Source organism: Chelonoidis abingdonii, chromosome 7, assembly GCF_003597395.2.
Source record: "Chelonoidis abingdonii isolate Lonesome George chromosome 7, CheloAbing_2.0, whole genome shotgun sequence".
Taxonomy (NCBI): Eukaryota; Metazoa; Chordata; order Testudines; family Testudinidae; genus Chelonoidis; species Chelonoidis abingdonii.
In genome coordinates, this window is record NC_133775.1 from 72,000,018 (window position 1) to 72,021,965 (window position 21,948).

At 53.9% G+C, this 21,948-nt stretch overlaps 1 protein-coding gene across 1 annotated transcript in view; it reads left to right on the top strand.

Annotated features, from left to right (window-relative positions):
• The window catches only part of LOC116820889 (START domain-containing protein 10-like), a 49,522-nt gene extending 29,967 nt beyond the window's left edge, over positions 1-19,555 (top strand). The window contains exons 2-6 of the mRNA XM_032773645.2: positions 8,038-8,185; positions 9,121-9,224; positions 9,477-9,594; positions 12,475-12,527; positions 19,343-19,555. Coding sequence (XP_032629536.1) covers positions 8,038-8,185; positions 9,121-9,224; positions 9,477-9,594; positions 12,475-12,527; positions 19,343-19,555 — 636 coding nt within the window. The remainder of the gene's footprint in view (positions 1-8,037; positions 8,186-9,120; positions 9,225-9,476; positions 9,595-12,474; positions 12,528-19,342) is intronic.
• Positions 19,556-21,948: the final 2,393 nt, after the last annotated feature.

Here is a 21,948-nt window from a genome sequence, read left to right on the forward strand (position 1 = left end):
AAGGAAACTTTAATAAAATGAAGAAACATAAAATTGGTCTACTGTATCAAGAAGAATATCTTTCAGGTGTCCATTATCTTAAAAATTGGTATAAACACCTACAGCGAAAATACATTATAAAATATTCCAGCAAATACGCAATTTCAACCTAAAGAAAACAAAGAAAAACTATAACCGCTCTTTATTTACTCATATTGAATAGACTAAGAGACTGTAAGCAGGGAATTCTCAGAATCCTTGGTTGCACCTTGTAGTGGACGGATTGCCTCCACCCTCTGGAGAGTGGGCTGGCCAGCCAAGGAGCTGTGCAGCCCGGGTAACATTAAAAGATGCTTTATGAACCAATCAGGGCCAGATTGTAGAAAGCATCAGGCAGCCTAGGGTAGATAAGGCTCCAAGCAGGAGCAGCCCATGTCCCCAGGCCTTTGACGGGGAGGTCAGGCGCCCAGGGGGAAGACTAGCAACGACGGACAAGCGCAGTGCGGGCACTTCAAGGAGCTAGAAAGCTCAGCCCTACTGCCAGGGCGCACGCCTGAAAGAAAGGGACAGGGTGCAAGGGCGTAGGAAATGTGCCACGGAACAACGGAGGAGGAAAAGAGGAAGAACAGCAAGGCTAGCCCAAGGTCCCGGCGGGACAGTAAGCGGCTGGGCCCCTCCGCAATCGTGGTACATACTTTTTTAGAATCTAATTATCTTTGTGTTATCTTGTATAAGGACCAGGGAGTGTGGAGAAAGGAAAAGACGGGGGAGGGAATCTGCTTTCTGTGCTTCTCTCTCTCTACGGAAGAAGAGGGGGAAGGAAGTGGTTATTCCCTTGTGTGATACTCAAGGATTCGAGTCTTGGGTCCCAGGAGGTTTGGGAGACCAAAGCTAATCGAGGGCTCAGCCCAAAGCCTGACTGGTTGGTGGCAGCACTACAGGATCTAAGCTGGTAATTAAGCTTAGAGGATTCATGCTAGTATCTCATTTTCTGGACGCTAAGGTTCAGATTTGGGAAAGAATACTATGACAGGGCGGCTCTAGGTATTTTGCTGCCCCAAGCACGGCAGACTTCTTGCTGGCTTTGTGGGGAGCAGTTCCAGAGCATCGCCCGAGGACTCCGTGACAGCCTTGGACCACGTAAGTTGCCCTTTAACACCCCTGTATCTCCCCATTTCCACCCAGGCTGGAAGGTAAAACTCTGCAGATAAACTTTTGAACTCTGGGGCTGCACTGACCAGGGACAGAGACGTTTGGGTTGTTGGTCTTTCGGGTGATTTATTGGGTTGCTGAACTTAAGACCCTGAGGGGGAAAGGACACTGCCAAACTTACAGTGGGTCTTTTGCTCATGGTTTGTGTTATGAATCCTGTTTGTGGTATTTCCCCAACATAATGCCGCATTGTTTCCCTCCTTTATTAAAAGGATTTTGCTACACTCAGACTCTGTGCTTGCAAGAGGGGAAGTATTGCCTCTTAGGGTATGTCTACACTACGGGATTATTCCGATTTTACAGAAATTGATTTTGGGCAACTGATTGTATAAACTCACCTGCATGCGGCCACACTAAGCACATTAATTCGGTGGTGTGCGTCCATGTGCCGAGGCTAGCATCGACTTCCAGAGCGTTGACTTCCAGAGCATCTAATAGCTATCCCATAGTTCCCGCAGTCTCCCCCACCCATTGGAATTCTGGGTTGAGATCCCAATGCCTGATGGGACAAAAAACATTGTTGCTGGTGGTTCTGGGTACAGCCCCACCCCTCCTTCCATGAAAGCAACGGCAGACAACCATTTTGTGCCTTTTTCCTGAGTGAACTGTGCAGACGCCATACCACAGCAAGCATGGAGCCCACTCAGCTCAAGACAGCAGTCATGAACATTGTAAACATCTCGTGTATTATAGATTATAGATTATTAGGGTTGGAAGGGACCTCAAGAGATCATCTAGTCCAACCCCCTGCTCAAAGCAGGACCAATCCCCAAATGGCCCCCTCAGTCTCTGGTGAACCAGGACCTGCAAAACCAGGTGAGGAGGTGGCGGCTACGGCAGAGTGGCGACGAGAGTGATGAGGACATGGACACAGAATTCTCTGAAACCATGGGCCCCGGTGCTTTGGAGATCATGCTGTTAATGGGGCACGTTCTAGCCATGGAACACCGATTCTGGGCCCGGGAAACAAGCACAGACTGGTGGGACTGCATAGTGTTGCAGGTGTGGGACGATTCCCTGTGGCTGCGAAACTTTCGCATGCGTAAGGGCATTTTCATGGAACTTTGTGACTTCCTTTCGCCTGACCTGAAGCGCCAGAATACCAAGATGAGAGCAGCCCTCACAGTTCACAAGAGAGTGGCGATAGCCCTCTGGAAACTTGCAACGCCAGACAGCTACCGGTAAGTCGGGAATCAATTTGGAGTGGGCAAATCTACTGTGGGGGCTGCTGTGATCCAAGTAGCCAAAACAATCACTGAGCTGCTGCTATGAAAGGTTGTGACTCTGGGAAATGTGCAGGTCATAGTGGATGGCTTTGCTGCAATGGGATTCCCTAACTGTGGTGGGGCGATAGATGGAACCCATATCCCTATCTTGGCACTGGAATACCAGGGCAACCAGTACATAAACCCCAAGGGGTACTTTTCAATGGTGCTGCAAGCACTGGTGGATCACAAGGGACGTTTCACCAACATCAACATGGGATGGCTGGGAAGGGTTCATGACGCTTGCGTCTTCAGGAACACTACTCTGTTTAAACGGCTGCAGCAAGGAATTTACTTTCCAGACCAGAAAATAACAGTTGGGGATGTTGAAATGCCTATAGTTATCCTGGGGGACCCAGCCTACCCCTTAATGCCATGGCTCATGAAGCCATACACAGGCAGCCTGGACAGTAGCTGTTCAACTACAGGCTGAGCAAGTGCAGAATGGTGGTAGAATATGCATTTGGATGTCTAAAGGGATGCTGGTGTACGTTACTGACTCACTCAGACCTCAGCCAAACCAATATACCCATTGTTATTGCTGCTTGCTGTGTGCTCCACAATCTCTGTGAGAGTAAGGGGGAGACCTTTATGGCGGGGTGGGAGGCTGAGGCAACCCGGCTGCTGATTACGTGCAGCCAGACACCAGGGTGATTAGAAGAGCACAGCAGGAAGCGCTGCGCATCAGAGAAGCTTTGAAAAACCAGTTTCATGACTGGCCAGGCTAAGGTGTGAAGTTCTGGTTTGTCCGAAAACCCCCCATGATTGACTCATCTCTGTAACCAACTCACCCCCCCCTTCGATCAACCACAGCTTGCTTTCTAAGGAAATAAAGTCACTATCGTTTAAAAATCAATGTATTCTTTATTAATTGATTATATAAAAGAGGGAGAGAACTGACATGGTAGCCCGGTCGGGTTTCGGAGGAGGATAGGAAGGGAAGGAAAAGGCCACTTCAAAAGTTCAAATATGACAGCCTTTTGCTTGGCTGTCACTGGGTGGAGTGGCGGGTGCACAGAAGCCTCCCCTGCGTTCTTACACGTCTGGGTGAGGAGGCTCATGGAATTTGGGGAGGTGGGAGGCGTTATACAGGGGACTGCAGTGACACTCTGTGATCCTGCTGTCGTTCTGAAGCGCCACCGAGATGCTGGAGCATGTCAGTTTGATCATGCAGCAGCCCAGCGTTGCATCATGCTTCCTCTGATCTTCCTGCCGCCACCTCTCATCTTGAGCATCTCTCCTCTCCTCACGTTGGTTCCTTCTGTCCTCACATTGGTCCCTCTTGTCCCCACGTTCACTGGCATCTTTCCTGTTCTTTGATACCGCGTTCTTCCACTCATTCAGATGAGCTCTTTCACTGTGGGTCAATTCCATGATTTCAGAGAACATTTCGTCTCGTGTCCTTTTTTCCACCGCCTTATCTGAGATAGCCTTCAGGACAGAGGATGGAGGCTTGAAAAATTTGCAGCTGCAGGAGGAGGGAAAAAAGGGAGAGAAGTATTAAAAAGATACATTTTACAGAACAATGCTTATACTCTTTCACGGTGAGCAACACTATTCACATTACATAGCACATGTGATTTAAGTACAAGGTCGCATTTTGCATCTTAATATTGAGTGTCCTGCGGCTTTGGTTTTAGAGATCACAGACGCAGTCCGGGCAACAGAATTCGGCTTGCATGCGGCCATGGTAAGCCATTATCTTCGGCTCTGCAGCCTTCATAAAAGCAGTGCCCTCCTTTCCCACATACCAAGCAAAGCCTGCTGAGTGCTGCAGTTTTCCTGTTAACGCGCAGCAGCAGAACCAAACTAACCCCCACATCCAATTCTCTGGGATGATCGCTTTATCCCTCCCCACACTGCGTGGCTGGTATCAGGGAAGATCCCTGCAGAAATCAAACTAATGCCCCTCCCCAAGATGTCCCTGGAGGATTTCCGCTCCATCCTCAAACACGTTAACAGACTTTTCCAGTAGCTGTACTGGCCGCGAATGCATCCCAAGTCCTCAGGGCAAATTAATCATTAAAAAAAGCTTGCTTTTAAATCATGTTTTATATGTACACAAAGGTACACTCACCAGAGGTCCCTTCCATTGGCTTCATGGTCTGGGATAATGCCTTGGGGGTTGGGGAGAGTACTTCAGTCAGCCTGAGAAAAAGATCCTGGCTGTTGGAGAGAATGGAGTGCTGTGTGCTCTCCACAAGCTTGTCGTCCTCCCCATCATTCATCATCTTCCCTGTCTGCAGAATCTCAGCCATGGCTGAGATTACCCCTCCTCGGAATCCACGGGTAATCCATCGGAATCCAGGGGTGAGATCGTGGTGGTGGAGCCCGCTAGAATTGCATGCGGCTTAGCGTAGAAGCGGCATGTCTGCAGCTCTGCCCTGGACCTTCCGTTTGCTTCTTTTGGTTTTTCTGGTAGGCTTGTCTGATCTCCTTAACTTCACGCAGCACTGTAGTGAGTCCCTATTGTGGCCTCTCTCCATCATGCCCTTGGAGATTTTTTGGCATTTCGTCTTTTGGAACGTAGTTCTGCTAGCACGGAATCCTCTCCCCATATAGCGATCAGATCCAGTACTTCTGTACAGTCCATGCTGGTGCTCTTTTTCGATTCTCGGACTGCATGGTTACCTGTGCTGATGAGCTCTGCGTGGTCGCCTGTGCTCCCCACACTGGGCAAATAGGAAATGAAATTCAAAAGTTTACAGGGCTTTTCCTGTCTACCTGGCCAGTGCATCTGAGTTCAGATTGCTGTCTAGAGTGGTCACAATGGTGCACTGTGGGATAGCTCCCGGAGGCCAATACCATCAAATTGTGGCCTAACTAACCCTAATTCAAAATGGCAATGTCGATTTCGGCACTAATCCCCTCATCGGAGAAGGGTACAGAAATGGATTTTAAGAGCCCTTTATGTTGAAGTAAATGGTTTCGTTGTGTGGATGGGTGCAGGGTTAATTCGATTTAATGCTGCTAAATTCGAACTAAACTCGTAGTGTAGACCAGGCCTTAGAGGCACCCAGGTGACTGGGTGGGGGCTCAAGCTGGTTTTGCATTGTGTTATTGAAATGGAACCCCTAGATACTGAACCCGACCCTCGTTGCTGCCAACTCAGACGGGCAGAAGGATTACATATGAATGAATTTTGGAGTGTGGTGAAGCACTGGAATGGGTTACCTATGGAGGTGGTGGAATCTCCTTCCTTAGAAGTTTTTAAGATCAGGCTTGACAAAGCTTTGGCTGGGATTATTTAATTGGGGATTGGTCCGGCTTTGAGCAGGGGGTTGGACTAGCTGACCTTCTGAGGTCCCTTCCAACCCTGATATTCTATGATTCCCTGAGTGCCCTCTCGGCTGGGGCTTGGCTCAGTTGTGGCATTTGGCTTGCCTTGGCATTTTTAATATGCATTTAATTCCAGCCTCTGCCAGGTGCCAGAGGCAGCCCCTTGGGATTCCTGGCCCAGGTCATGTGACTGGGGCAAGGGAACAAAGCCAGCATCCCTGGGTGTCACACATTAATTCCCCAGGCCCCTCCCCCTGCTCTCAGGCTCCCATAAGCCCACTGCATTGCCAGCCGGCTGCACGCCCAGCGAAATCCACCCCAGCCTGGCTCTGTGTGACTGAACAAGTGGGTTTGGGAGCTGAGGCAGAGCTAGGCAGGCGGGCACCCAGACTCAAGGAGATGTTAACGGCAGCATGGTTACTGGGAGGGTCCCCTCAGCTCTCCTGGAAAGTCAGATGCTTGAAAACCCCGCTTTAGAAATCCATTACCTAGAGGAGGGGCGATCGGTTGTTCTCCTTAGCAGTGGCGTAGCCAGCTTTTCAGTGTAGAGGGAGCAAACATAAAAAAGGTGCCCTCTCTTGGCTCCTCCTCTGGCCACGCTCCCTGACCGGACTACCCCCTGCGCTCACCTTCCCTCCTGCACTGCCGCCTGTCCCCAGCCTGCTCCCAGCGCTCGGCACGTTCCATGCGGGGCTCACCAGCCAGGCGGCCTTAAAGGCACAGAGGCCCTTTCACCTGCCCCGGCCCGCCGCATTAGCGGGGGGGCGGGGAGGCAGGGAGCACTTGGCCGCCAAGCCCTGACCTGAGGAGCCGTCCCCCTCGCTCCTCCGGCCACGTCTGCCGCCCCTTTGTGGCACCTCCGGCTGTGCTGCTGGCAGTGGCGGCTGGCAGGTGCCGCTTCCACGCCAGCCTGCCGCCCCATGGCTCCTCCGGCTGTGAAGCTGGCTGTGCTTCCTGAGGGGAAACAGCTGTTTCCACTGAACCCCGCTAGCTACGCTACTGCTCCTTAGCCCCAGGATAGGACAAGAAGCAATCAGCTTCAATTGCAGCCTGTGTGGTTCAGGTTGGACATTTGGAAACATTCTCTACCAGTCAGGGTAGTTAAGCGCTGGAATAAATTGCCCATGGAGGTTGTGGACTCTGCCAATGGAGATTTTAAAGAGCAGGTTAGACAAACACTCACCAGAGATGGTCATAAGAACAGACATACTGGGTCAGACCAAAGGTCCACCTAGCCCAGTATCCTGTCTTCCCACAGTGGCCAATGCCAGGTGCCCCAGAGGGAAAGAACAGAACAGGTAATCATCAGCTCATCCATTCCCTGTCACCAGTTCCCAGCTTCTGGCAAACAGAGGCTAGGGACACCATCCCTGCCCATCCTGGCTAATAGCCATTGATGGACCTATCTAATTCCTTTTGGAACCCTATTATATTCTTGGCCTTCACAACATCCTCTGGCAAGGAGTTCCATAAGTTGACTGTGCGTTGTGTGAAGAAATACTTCCTTTTGTTTGTTTTAAACCTGCTGCCTATTAATTTCATTTGGGAATAACACTTCCTTATTTACTTTCTCCATACCAGTCATGATTTTATAGACCTCTATCATATCCCCCTTAGTCGTCTCTTTTCCAAACTGAAAAGTCCCAGTCTTATTAATCTCTCCTCATACAGAAGCCATTTCATACCCCTAATCATTTTTGTTGTCCTTTTTTGAACCTTTTCCAATTCTAATACATCTTTTTTGAGTTTGGGTGACCACATCTGCACGTTGTATTCAAGATGTGGGCATACCGTGGATTTATATAGAGGCATTATGATATTTTCTCTTATTATCTATCCTTTTCTTAATGATTCCCAACATTCTGTTCTCTTTTTTGACTGCTGCTGCACGTTGAGTGGATGTTTTCAAAGACCTATCCACAATGACTCCAAGATCTTTCTTGAGTGGTAACAGCTAATTTAGACCCCATCATTTTATATGTGTAGTTAGTCCTGTCTCAGTGCCGGGTGCTGGACTAGATGCCCTCTGGAGGGCCCTTCCAGCCCTAGGTTGCTGTTATCCTAGCATGCACTCTGCTGGGCCACCCCCCATACATATCTGCACACTAGCCATGATGAGCCACGCTACTCCTTTGTGCCAATAAGCCTGACATGCATGGGCAGACGGCTGCTGTCACACACGTGCCCCTCTCACACACTTGCCCCGGCACACCCTGCCCATGTCCCTAGGCCTGTGTGGGCATGCTGGGCTCCTGTCAGTGCCTCGCTGACTGAAAGCCCTCCCTCCATCCTCCCCTTGCAGCTGCGCATCGCCTGCAAGGACGTGCCGGCCGCGACACTCTATGATGTGCTGCACGACACCCACTACCGCAAGAAATGGGACTCCAACGTCATCGAGACCTATGACATTGGGCGCCTGACGGCCAACGCCGATGTGGGATACTATGCCTGTGAGTGGGGGGAGTGGGGGGCTGCCCTCCCTTCCCCTGGGCCCCTCACCTGCCACTCTTCACGTCAGGCAGGGCCTCAGCCCTAGTGTTGCCAGGCATCTGGTTTTCGAGCACAAAAGGGACCTTGCTGCTTCTGATTGGCATCAGTACCGGGCCATTGAAAGTCCAGTCGGCAGGGCTAAGGCAGGCTCCCTGTCTGCCCTGGCTCCACGCTGCTCCAGGAAGCAGCCATCAGATTTCTGCGGCTCATAGGCAGCCAGGGAGGCTCCATGTGCTGCCCCCGCCAAAGTGCCAGCTCCTTAGCTCCCATTGGCTGGGAGTCGCGACCAATGGGAGCTGCGGGGGGTGGTGCCTGAGGGTGCGAAGACAGCGTGCAGAGCTGCCTGGCAGCCCATGCGCTTAGAGGCCACAGGGATCTGGAAGCTACTTCCTCAGAGCCACAGTAAGTGCCACTAGGACCCCACACCCCCTCCCACACCCCAATCCCCTGCCCCAACCCTTAGCCCCCTCCTACCCCAACCCCCTGCCCCAGCCCGGTGCCCCCTCCTGCTCCCCAAACCCCTTATCCCCAGCCCCACCCCAAGTCTGCACCCCAACCCTCTGGCCCAGCCCGGAGTCCTCTCACACACCCCAAGCCCCTCATTCCCAGCCCTACCCCAGAGCCTGCACCCTGAGCCCAGAACCCAAACCCCCTCCTGCTCCCCAACCCCAACCCAGTGAAAGTGAGTGAGAGTGGGGAAGAGTAGCAACGGAGGGAGGGGGGATGGAGCGAGTAGGGGGGCAGGCCTTTGAGAAGGGGCAGGGCAGGATTATTCAGTTTTGTGTTATTAGAAATTTGGGAACCATACCTGGCCCTGCACAAGGGGTGTTCCTGGGAAGGAATTGGGGGATGTGCCTGCAGGTGCTTGAGGGATAACAGACTCTCTCCCTTGCAGGGAAGTGCCCGAGTCCCCTGAAGAACAGGGACTTTGTCACCCTGCGCTCCTGGCTGCCCCTGGGCAATGACTACATGATCATCAACTACAGCATCAAGCACCCGGTGAGCCCCCACCCTGCTGACTGCAGCTCTGCTTCTGCTGCCTGGCACCACGCAGAGGTGCCAGGCCTCTACCGAGCTCCCCAGCCTGGTGGGAAAGGCCCAGCCAGGCCAAGCCTTGGTGCCGGACCTGGCCTCCCAGCCGCAGGTGGCACAACTTGTGGCAGAGCGGGCTGGAGCACAGCTCCTGTGTGGCGTGGCTGCCCGGTGAGCAGGTGCACAGCAGGCACTGATCTGTGTGTGGCGTCTCTACAGAAGTACCCACCACGGAAGGACTTCGTGAGGGCCGTGTCCCTGCAGACGGGCTACCTGGTCAAGGCCAATGGTCCCCTCGCCTGCACCCTCTACTACCTCACCCAGGTGGACCCCCAAGGTGAGCACCCAGCATGGCACATGAGCCGGGGGAATGCTACAGCTCCTCCTGGCAGAGCAGAGGTGACTTGGGGGGCAGAGGCAGCGCGGTGCAGGAGGAAGTATTGCTTGACATGCTGCACCTGGGGAGTGAGACACCCCCCAAATGGATGGGGCCAATTTCCCAGTACCCCCCAAACACAAAGCTGGTGATGAACAGTGGGGAAAGAACATGGACCGTCCCCAGGGGGACCTGTCCCCAAGGAAGCAGCCAGCCCTTTACTTCCCTTCCCTTCTAAGCCGGGGCAGGGCAGCTCAGGGGACATCAGTAGGAGAGCAGAAGACTCTGTGAGAGCCAGACAGATGGACACACCCAGCCCCATCTGTCTGTCCAGTGCACACGGGCTGGTGGGCTTGCTGCCCACTCCCCCTGCCCCCACATCCCTTTTCTCCACTGGACTCCCTCGGAGACACTGCTGCACTCCTGTGCCTATATTAGGTGGCCTGGCCCATTGGTTAGTGTTTGCCAGCTGCTGTGCCCTGTGCTTGGCTTCACCCGGCTCGCACGCTGGTTATGTATTGTGTCTAGTTTTGATCCCCCCACTACAGAAGGAATGTGGACAAACTGGAGAGAGTCCAGCGGAGGGCAACTAAAATGATCAGGGGGCTGGGGCACATGACTTATGAGGAGAGGCTGAGGGAACTGGGGTTTTTTAGTCTGCAGAAGAGAAGAATGAGGGGGGATTTGATAGCAGCCTTCAACTACCTGAAGGGGGGTTCCAAAGAGGATGGAGCTCGGCTGTTCTCAGTGGTAGCAGATGACAGAACAAGGAGCAATGGTCTCAAGTTGCAGTGGGGGAGGTTTAGGCTGGATATTAGGAAACACTATTTCACTAGGAGGGTGGTGAAGCACTGGAATGGGTTACCTAGAGAGGTGGTGGAATCTCCTTCCATAGAGCTTTTTAAGGCCCGGCTTGACAAAGCCCTGGCTAGGATGATTTAGTTCAGGGGTCTCAAACTCAAATGACCACGAGGGCCACATGAGAGCTAGTTCATTGGCCTGAGGGCCGCATCACTGACACACAACCCCTCGCTGTCCCTGGCCCTGCCCCCACTCCACCCCTTCCATGAGGCCCTGCCTCTTCCCACCCCTTCCCTGCCCCCATTCCAACCCCTTTCCTGAAGTCCCCACCCCAACTCCACCCCCTCCCTGCCCCCAGGGGCTGCATGAGGGGTGTGGCGGGAGCTCATGGCAGGGAGTTGAGGTGCAGCAGGGGGCTGGGGTGCAGGCAAGGGGCTCAGGGAAGGAGATTGGGGTGCAGAAGGGGTATGGGATGCAGCAAGGGGCATAGGGCAGGGGGTTGAGGTGCAAGCAGGGGGCTCAGGGCAGGCAGTTAGGGGGCGGGGTGCAGGAGGGCTTCGGGCTCCAAGGTGGCAGCGGCGCACACCGGAGCTTGGGCATGCTGCCACCCCTGGCCCCGCTCTGCTCTGCTCTGGGAAGTAGCTGGAACCATGTCCCTGTGGCCCCTGGGGGAGGGGGACGCAGGGCTCCACACGCTGCTTGCTATACCTCCAGGTACCTCCCCCGAAGCTCCCATCAGCCATGATTCCTTGTTCCCAGCCAATGGGAGCTGCAGGGAGAGAGGGGGCAGAGCCTGGAAGCCAGGGCAACACGTGGAGGGAGCCCTCTGCTTCCCCACCCTCCTCAGCGGCAGGGACGTGATGCCAGCCACTTCAGGAAGCGGTGTGGGGCTCAAGGGGGGCAATCCTGCGGCTGTAGTTTGTCCATTCCTGTCCTGGAGATAGGCCGGGAGGCGGTGTGGGCCACTTGGCGGGACGCAGGAAATAGCAGCCCACGGGCCGTGTGTTTGAGACCCCTGATTTAGTTGGTGTTGGTCCTGCTTTGAGCAGGGGGTTGGACTAGATGACCTCCTGAGGTCCCTTCCAACCCTGATATACTATGATTCTATGTGCTGCAGCTTTCTCTTCCCTGCCGTCTCATCAGAACTAGCCTCTGGCTCCCCGCCCCGGGGCTCATCTCCAGGGCACTGCCAGCCCCACAGCCCTGCCCCCCAAGTTCTGAACCCAACCCTAGGGCACTGCCAGCCCCACAGCCCTGCCCCCCCCCCCCCTTGTTTTGAACCCATCCCTAGGGCACTGCCAGCTCTACAGCCCGGTCGCCCGAGCTCCAAGCCCATCCCCAGGGCACTGCTAGCCACACAGCTCTGCCCTCCCAAGCTCTGAGCCCACCTCCAGGGCATTGCCAAGCTCCACAGCCCTGCCCCCTGAGCCCATCCCCAGGGCACTGCCGGCCCCACAGCCCTGCCCCCTTGAGCTCCAAGCCCATCCCCAGGTCACTACTAGCCACACAGCTCTGCCCATCCACGCTCTGAGCCCATCTCCAGGGCATTGCCAGCCCCGCAGTCCTGCCCCCCAGGCTCTGGAGGCTGCTGTTGGGATCCAGACAAGGGCCAGGCGGTTTCCATGGGGTGGCACCGGGGAAATTCGCCTGTCAGTTTTATGCATAAGCGGGTTTAGGGTGGTGTCTGCAGCATTACTGACTTTCTGGGGTGGGGGAAGAGACCAAGCCAGCCCACTGTGCGGCAGGCAGACCTAGGAGCCCCAGGGAGCACTGGCCTTGTCTACACTAGTGCTCCAGCCCTGCTGGCACAGGAGATTTAACAAGAAACTAAGTGCGGACAGGAGCTTACAGCCCTCGTGAGGGCGCATTGGCACCAGGGAGGGACTGGGCCCCACAGAGTGTACACTACCTGCTGCCAAGCTGCTTTTCTGGTATTTACGCCATTGGACTGCCAGACACAAGGGCGGAGAGGGATAAACAGCCCCGGAGGAACGCTGGGGCTGCCTCACTTGCTGTCTGAGTAACTCGGGTTTGTTCTAGGTTCGTTACCAAAATGGGTGGTGAACAAAGTGTCCCAGTTTGTGGCACCAAAGGTAAGCTCGGTGCGGAGGCGGCTGTGTTACTGCATGCTGGCAGGAGCAGCGAGCGCTAGCGGGTTCATCCGGCTAGCAGCACCGCTCCCCTTTAGTAGAGTGACAGCTACGTCTGGAGGCTGTTATCAGAGTAAGGCCTGGTGAACGCAGCAGCCTCTGACCTGGCCTGGTTGTGCCCCCAGGGGCTCCGCTTTCCCCAGGCTGCTCACCCAGGCCTTGGCTCCACTAGAAATAATTTTGCCCTGTGGGTGCTCCAGCCCCGGAGCACTCATGGAGTCGGAGCCTATATTTACACAGGGAGTTTTGCCAGCAGAGCTACACTAGAGCTAAGCCAGCAAAACTTCACAGTATAGACCTGGCCCTGGTCATTGTCCAGAACTCACACCAGGTTCATATCAGTGTTCCACAAGCAAATAGCCACCACATGAGGGAATGGTCCCATTATTGTGGGAACTTTCCTGGCTTATACACTACCCCAGTGAAATGGGCTAGCAGATGGATCTGAGTCCTCGCTCCCACTGCCTTTACCCAGAGTCCCTTCCACTCTCCTGTCTGGCAGAGTCCTTGTAACCCCAACAAGGCTGGGCCCAGGATTCCTGGGATGCTCGACCCCCAACCTTGTTGTGGTCACTTAGGGCAGGAGCTAGGGTGTCTCCACTCTGAGGTGCTCTCTCTGCACTGGGTGCTTCCCTGACCCACTGAACTGTTTTGCAGTTCAAAGCAAAAACAATTTATTAAGCAGCAAGCGATTTAAAAGATAAGGAAAAAATGGAAAAGGTTAACGGAAAACACATCACCCCACTCTATGGCACAGGGACATCACAACCAGCCATGGCTGGAATGTCAGGGCAGCTCACAGTCTGCTCCTCACAAGTCCCAGGCCTCCTGCTCAGGCCCTGGCTGTCCTGCAGGGATGCTGCAGGTCAGACACTTGTTCTGGTGGTGGCCACACGCTCTCAGGCTCTAGGTGGCACGACCCTTCTTTCTAGCATTTCCCCCGCCCTGTTAGGGTTATGTTTCCCTTTCAAGTCTGGCCTGTAGGGTCTCTTGGCTGGAGGCGTCTCCCTGCACTGGACCCGCTACCCAGGGTAGGGTAAGCAGACAGCAAGTGTGAAAAATCAGGACAGGGGGTGCAGGGTAATAGGAGCCTATATAAGAAAAAGACCTCAAAATCATGACTGTCCCTATAAAATCAGGACAGCTAGTCACCCTAACCTGGGTCCCCCCTCACTCTTCCTAGCTGCTCACTGCACCCAACTCCAGACTGCTCCAGCTCCAGCTCCACTCTGTCTTAGCACTGCTGCTGCTCTGCCTCCAGCTCCTTGGGCTGCTTCCCTGGCCCCTCTGGCTCTGGTTGCTGCAGTTCTCCCAGCACTGACCTGCCCTCTGGGCTGCTTCTCTGTATCTGGCACAGATCTGCTCCCCAGCTCAGCTCAGACCCCTGCTCTCTCCTTAGCTCAGCCCCACTCTGTCTGACCCAGGCAATTCCCATCACCCAGGGACCTCCTGGCCTCCTGACTCCCTGATTAGCCTGCCTAACTTGTCAATCAGGCTGACCTAGAGAATTGGCCTCTCCCCATTGCCCCTGGAGACTGTCAGTCTCAGGATCCTGATTTCCCATTGACCCTTCCCCTTCCTTTTGCCACTGGAAGCTAGCGCACCAAAAAACCCTCACTGAGTTTTAGTGAGGGGACAACAGTTCCCTTACGTTCCCCCTTGCTAAAATATTGTCACAGCCACAATATTCAGACCAGTATATCCTGGTCCCATATTAACAACATATACCCACATCATGTCATATAAAAAACCCATTAACAATTATCAAAAGAACATTTAACATATTTAATATTCTACGTCTACTTCTTCATACTATACATGACAATATCCTTTGAAACACTACACAGAACCAATAACAATCATCTCCAAGTTTAACAGTTGGTTCTCTGGGATCTTCTTAAGACTGATGGTTCATTACCCATTTTCACGGAGTCCCTGGGCGATGCTCTGGAACTGCTCCCCCACAAAGCCAGGCAGGACTTTGGGGAGCCTCCTCTCCCTTGGAGCAGCCTGTCTTCAGGGCAAGAAGCTCACACAGCTTCACCTCCTGGGTCTCTCCTTGGAGCATCCAGCATATGCCCCTCTGTGCGCTTTTCACAGCAAGTCTGCCCAGGCAGGGTCTTGGGGAAGCCAGAAGGTCCTGCACCCCCACTTCACAGTCAGACGTGACTCTTAGCCAGCCAGTAAAACAGAGGTTTATTTGATGACAGGAACACAGTCTAAAACAAAGCTTGTAGGTACAGCTAACGGGACCCCTCAGCCAGGTTGATTCTGGGACCCAGAGAGGCAGACAACCCCGTCTGCCCTCACTCCTCATCCCCAGCCAGCTCCAAACTGAAAACCCCTCCAGCCCCTCCTCTCCTGGCCTTTGTCTCTTTCCCAGGCCAGGAGGTCACCTGATCTCTTTGTTCACCTTGAGCTATTTCCTTGCAGGGGGGAAGGGCCCTGGCCATTTGTTGCCAGGGAGACAGAGTGTCAGTGATTTATTCACACTGGCCTTTATCCTACCACCTAAAGACTTACGAAATGCATAGGGGAAACTGAGGCACCCACACAGTATTCAGAGGAAACATTAAGAACAGTCCCACTTAGTCACACTCATTTTTCTATTCCCCTGTCCTCAGATAACACCAGGTCAGTTTGAGGGATCTGGCCATTTTCGTCAGGGTTTGGGTTTGCCACATTGGTTTCGTCTCCTAGGGAGTAGGGACATGCTGCTCTATGCCTCCTACAAGCCCTGGTCAGACTAAAAGTCCAATGTTTTAGCTGGTCCCTATATACCACTCTCTCAGGACCTCCTTGTTCAGGCTGGATAGTGTAAACCGGCAGTTCAGGATTGTTGTGGGTGACCACAGAACAGGGGTTTGACTCCCACTTGTCCTGTATTTTATTACGCTTCCGGCATCTATGGCTATGAACTGGTACACAGTCACCAGGTCTGATGAGAGCCCCACTGGACTTGTGATCATAAGTCCTTATCCTACTTTGGGCTGTGCCTTTAGTTGTACTGAGAGCAACTCCTCTGGCTGTCTTTGGCCTGTCATGGACACCTTTGACCCAGTCATCAAAATTAGTCACCTCATCCTTAGAAAAGACTTCTTGATGCTTCTCTGGCAGCGCCCCTAAGTTAGCCACCTGTGCAGGAATCAGCCTTGGTGTGCCGCTTGAACTGGAACTGGCAACTTCTCACCACATCTTTCTTGAGGAAAGGTAACTCGTCCTCCCTTCTCCCTCCTTGTCATCCGCAGGTCATTTCCATTCTCTTCAAATGTTACCTTCACCTGAGGAACCACTCCCTCAGGCCAGCGTACCTCTGCAGTTCTGTTTTGAGGCTGCAACTCCAAAGCCTTCAAACTTGAGTTTAGAAGACTCACTGGTGCTCTTCCTTTGATGGCATTAGTCGGTATATTGCAGGCGTAGGCAACCTATGGCACGGGTGCTGAAGGCGGCATGTGAGCTGATTTTCAGTGGCACTCACAGTGCCCGGGTCCTGGCCACCAGTCCGGGGAGCTCTGCATTTTAATTTAATTTTAAATGAAGCTTCTTAAACATTTTAAAAACCTTATTTACTTTACATACAACAATAGTTTAGTTATATATTATAGACATATAGAAAGAGATCTTCTAAAAATATTAAAATGCATGATTGGCATGCGAAACCTTAAATTAGAGTGACTAAATGAAGATTTGGCACACCACTTCTGAAAGGTTGCAGACCCCTGGTATATTGGCTGGCTGGAGCCCATTAGGTAGGCTTGGCTCAGATGTAGGCTCTACAAGAGCTCAACATCTATAGGTATTTCCTGGTACCCAGCAGTGTTCATCAAGGATCTTCCCTCTCCGAGAAGGAATAACTGTCTTCTGTTTTCTGCCCACTTTAACATTTCCAATCTGCCTCGTAGGGCCGAATGAATGGTTTTGCCTCTCCGCTTGAGTCAGTACTCTGCTTAGCTTCTCTGATGTGCAGCACACCCTGCTGTGCTCTTCTAACCACCCTGGTGTCTCGACCCCACCATAAAAGTCTCCCCCTTACTCTCACAGATATTGTGGAGCACACAGCAAGCAGCAATAGCACAACCCAGCCGTGGTTGCAATGTAAGGGCAGCTCACAGTCTGCTCCTCACACATCCCAGGCCAGGCCTCCTGCTCAGGCCCTGGCTGTGCTGCAGAGATGCTGCAGGTCAGACACACCCTTCTTTCTAGCATCACCCCTGCCCCGTTGGGGTTACGATCCCCCTCCAAGTCCAGCCTGCAGGGCCTCTTGGCTGGGGACATCTCCCTGTGCTAGGCCCACTGCCCAGGGTCCCCCTTGGCCCTCCCCACCTGCTCACCACACCTGGCTCCAGACTACTCCAGCCCCAGCTCCACTCTGCCTCAGTGCTGCTGCTGCTCTGCCTCCAGCTCCCTGGGCTGCTTCTCTGGCCCCTCTGGCTCTGGTTGCTGCAGCTGTCCTCCCAGCACAGGTCTGCTCTCTGGGCTGCCTCTGTGGCTGTGCTCTCAGCACTGACCTGCTTCCTGGGCTGCTTTTCTAGCCCCTCTGGATCTGGCACAGCTCTGCTCCCCTGCTCATCTTGGGCCCCTGCTCTCTCCATAGCTTGGCCCCACTCTGTGACCCGGGCGGCTCCTGCTCACTTGGAGGACAGGACCCACCTGGTCCTGATTTCCTATTGACCCTTCCCCTTACTTTTAGTACTGGGAGCTAGCCAACCAAAAAAAAACCCACTGAGTTATAAACTGGACATTAGGAAGTTTAGACTTGAAATTAGATGAAGGTTTCTAACCATCAGAGGAGTGAAGTTCTGGAACAGCCTTCCAAGGGGAGTAGTTGGGGGCAAATTAAATAGCTGGCTTCAAGACTAAGCTTGAGGAGTTTATGGAGGGGATGGTATGATGGGATAGGCTAATTTTGGCAATTAATTGATCTTTGATTATTAGTGGTAAATATACCCAGTGGCCTATGATGGGACACTCGATAGGGTGGGATCTGAGTTACTACAGAGAATTCTTTCCTGGGTGCTGGCTGGTGAGTCTTGCCCACATGCTCAGGGTTTAACTGATCACCATATTTGGGGTTGGAAAGGAATTTTCCTTCAGGGAAGATTGGCAGAGGCCCTGGAGGTTTTTCACCTTCCTCTGCAGCGTGGGGCACAGGTCACTTGCTGGACGATTCTCTGCACCTTGAAGTCTTTAAACCATGAATTGAGGACTTCAGTAACTCAGACATAGGTTAGGGGTTTGTTACAGGAATGAGTGGGTGAGATTCTGTGGCCTGCGTTGTGCAGGAGGTCAGACTAGATGACCATAATGGTTCCTTCTGCCCTTAAAGTCTATGAGTTTTACTAAGAGGACAACAGTCTTCTTATACACAGGTGCCTGCGGGCCCAGGGAGGAGCAGGGCAGTGTCAGGAAAATACAGTTGGGCAAAGCAAGAAGAGACAAGGTTCAGCTAGGCCAGCCCTGTGCAGCCACCATATACCAGTGGCATGGGTATGTCCTCCAGATCCTCCCAGTGTAGCAGAGAATGAGGAATCGCTCTGGGAAGTCCCTCCCCATCCTGGTGGATCCAGTCACCCCATGCATAGAACGTAGCAACACTGTGCTGCAGCCTCGGAGATTAATTAGACCTCAGAGTGTCCAAGCCACTGCCCTCTGGTGCCTGCCAAGGTGCATTCTATGCGACACATGGTCAGTGGTGAGCAGCTGCCTGGGCCGCGGACCATCTATGTGTGGCTGTGAGTTCACGCAGCTACCAGCACTGTGGGCACAGCACATCTGTGATTCCATCCCGCGCACACGCCCCCGCCCCAGCCTGCTGGTGTAAGCTCTCTGGCCTCTTGTTGCAGCTAAGAGCCTCCAGAGCTTTGATTCACTCCAGGACTTGCCCCTCCCTATGGAGCGGAGTTGTCTCTAAGTGGCTGCAGCAGCCCAGGTGGGGTGGGCACAGGGAGGAAGTTCAGAGACTGTGGTGCTGTGTGCACTACATGCCAGGACATGCTTGGAGCATGGGGCTGAGCCAGCCTGACACACCAACAGCAGGAACTCAAGGCAGAACATTTCCCCTGCTAGGGCACCCCCAGGTCACCCCACACCCAGCCTTGAGGTGCCATGGCACCAGCCCTCCAGGCCCTTCCCTCCTGGTTTCTGGGAAGGGGGTTGGGAATGCTGTGCCCCATGGGTGATGCTGGGAGGGGCATCCCTATCTCCTTGGCTGCTGCAGGGAGGTTTCCCCTTTCCCATGGGGCACTCAGGGTCTCCTCTCCTCGCCCTCCAGTGTGTTGGCCCATCTCCTTCCTGGCTGTTTGTGCAGCAGGGGGAGGGAGAGGTGTTCCCCTGCTCTGGGATGGGGTTGGGTCTTTAATACTAGCGGCTACAACAATGCCAGTCTGGCCAGCAGCATGACAGCAGAGATGAGGTTTCCATGGCGCAAACAGCCTGGGACACCTATCCTGCCTCTTGTGCGTGGGGCTGGAACCAAGTCAATACCCTGCACATGAGCATGACTGTGAGGCCACAGGCTGGGGAGGGCTCCCACTCCCACCTCCACGCCCCACCCCAGGGTCCCCTTTAGGGGACCCTCAGCATGCCAGGGTAGCCTGGAGAGGGGATCAGGAGGAAAGCACCCAAGGGCATTGTCCAGGCCCGGCAAGCTCCAGCCAACTGGAACAGACTGCAGGGCAGGCTCCAGCCCTGGGCCCTGAGGGGATGGGCAGACGGGTGATGGGGCTTGTTGACAGGCTGGGGCTGCTCTGCCCCTCCAGGCCATGAAGAAGATCTACAAGGCGGGGCTGAAGTACCCGGAGTGGAAGCAGAAGCACGAGCCTGGCTTTAAGCCCTGGGTGTACCCAGAGCAGAACACGCTGCCCAGCATCAGCCTGGCCGAGCTGTCCCTGCAGCATGCCGACTCCCTGGAGAACATCGACGAGAGTGGCCTGGCTGAGGACAGGATGCACATCAGCGATGATGAGGCCTGAACGGGGCCTGCAGCTGCCCCGCACCTGCCAGCAGGACTTGGGAGAGGCCATGCCCCTGCCCCTCCACTGCATGCTCAGGGGCATTCAGCACCCACAGGAGCCTGGCAGTGGGTTGAGGTCATAGTTACAAATTTGTCTCCAGTGTTCTTGGTGTGAATGTATCCTTCAGCATCTTTTCATCCTGCTCCCAGTACACGGAGCCCTCTGCTCGGGGGAAGGAGAACTGCCCCGACCCACCCACTTGGCACACAGAGCCCTCTACTCGGGAGAGGGAGAATTCCCCCGACCCACCCACCTGGCACACAGAGCCCTCTGCTCGAGGGAAAGAGAACTGCCCCGACCCACCCACCTGGCACACAGAGCCCTCTGCTCGGGAGAGAGAGAACTACCCCGACCCACTCACCTGGCACACAGAGCCCTCTGCTCGGGAGAGAGAGAACTACCCCAACCCACTCACCTAGCACACAGAGCCCTCTGCTAGGGAGAAATGCCCCTAATTTTCCTGACCAAAAGCTCTCTGGGCAGCCACCCAGCCCCCTGGGGATGCCTGGCCAGAGATACAGAGCTGGCTATGTAAGAAGGAGCCCCAGTGCAGGAGTGTTTCAGGGCCTCTCGGGGGGCTGGGGTTGGCAGGGGCAGAGCAGGGAGTAGGCAACAGCATTCCTACCCCTGGCTATTCCTTGGCTGCTGCAGGATGTAGTGAAGCTCTAGGCAGCTGGATATCCCCTGACGGGGATGGACTGGCCCTAGCAGGTCAGAGCAGGGCAGGCCCAAGCTGCCACCATCTGTCCCTGCGCCAAGCTTTGCAGCTGCACAGGGATGACTTGAGCCTGTATTTCCCCTCTCTGCTCCCATCCTCCCACTCAGCAGGTCACATAGACAGGATGGCCCCTCCCAGACCTCAGTACTCCCAACCCTGTGTCACCTGTTCATCTCAGGGATGCCTCCCCAGCCCCATCCCCGGCATCTGGCCATCCCCCGGGAACTCAGTGGGGCTACTCCAGCCCAGCTCCATTCTGAGGCCCTGAGAGCACCTGCAGGGGGAGAGGAGGCTGGTCTGGTCTTTCCTTTGAGACCTGGAGCTGGACCCAGCAGGGTGGCTGCTTTCCAAACCATGGGCTCCAACCAATGTTTCTCTCAGAGATCCTCCTCCAGTGTTTGCTGCTGCTGCTGTGATTTCTACCAAACCAATAAAGGAATTGGGGTGTGAGCGTGCTTCCTTTGGAGTGACACCCCGGGGTGCACAAGCAGCACCCAGATGTCTGTGGCAGCAGGTCATTGTGTTTAACGAGGGGTGGTGTTTAAATGCATGAGGCACTGGGGGTGCTGTGGGGTAGGGACAGCCTGTATGGGAGGGAGGGACTCCACCTTAGCCAGAGAGAACCAGGCTCCTGGCACAGAAAATGACTGTGGTCTGGAGTTTTGTCACCCAGGAGCTGGAGGAAAGGCAGCTGACACTGAGGAGCACTCAGGTCACACCAGCACGGCACACAGGGATGTCACTAATACAAAGGTATCTCTGCATCCAACAAAGGCTGGGACAGAAATCCCCACAGAAGTGGAGCAGGGCCAGGCTGAGATCACAGATCTCCAGTCCAGGAGAGGAAGAGGGTTTTCGGGCCAAGGCATTAGACACAAACAGGCCCATGGTGAGAAATTAAAGCTATAAATGACTGTCTGCCATTGTGAGGAGCTGGAACCCCAACTAGTTGACCTGGAATATTTGCCCCTGGGGAGGCTCCCAGCCCAGGTAGCCCTCCTGAGCCCTGGGGGAACAAAAAGCAGCAGGGGCTGTAACAGCTGGCTCTGAACTGTACAGGGAGGGAGACATGGTGTAGAAGTCAATGACTTAGATGTTGGCATAGAAAGTACGCTTATTAAGTTTGCAGATGATATCAAACTGGGAGGGATTGCAACTGCTTTGGAGGACAGGGTCATAATTCAAAATGATCTGGACAAATTGGAGAAATGGTCTGAGGTAAACTGGATGAAGTTTAATAAAAATAAATGCAAAGTGCTCCACTTAGGAAGGAACAATCAGTTTCACACATACAGAATGGGAAGAGACTGTCTAGGAAGGAGTATGGCAGAAAGAGATCTAGGGGTCATAGTGGACCACAAGCTAAATATGAGTCAACAGTGTGATACTGTTGCAAAAAAAGCAAACGTGATTCTGGGATGCATTAACAGGTGTGTTGTAAACAAGACACGAGAAGTCATTCTTCCGCTCTACTCTGCGCTGGTTAGGCCTCAACTGGAGTATTGTGTCCAGTTCTGGGCACCGCATTTCAAGAAAGATGTGGAGAAATTGGAGAGGGTCCAGAGAAGAGCAACAAGAATGATTAAAGGTCTTGAGAACATGACCTATGAAGGAAGGCTGAAAGAATTGGGTT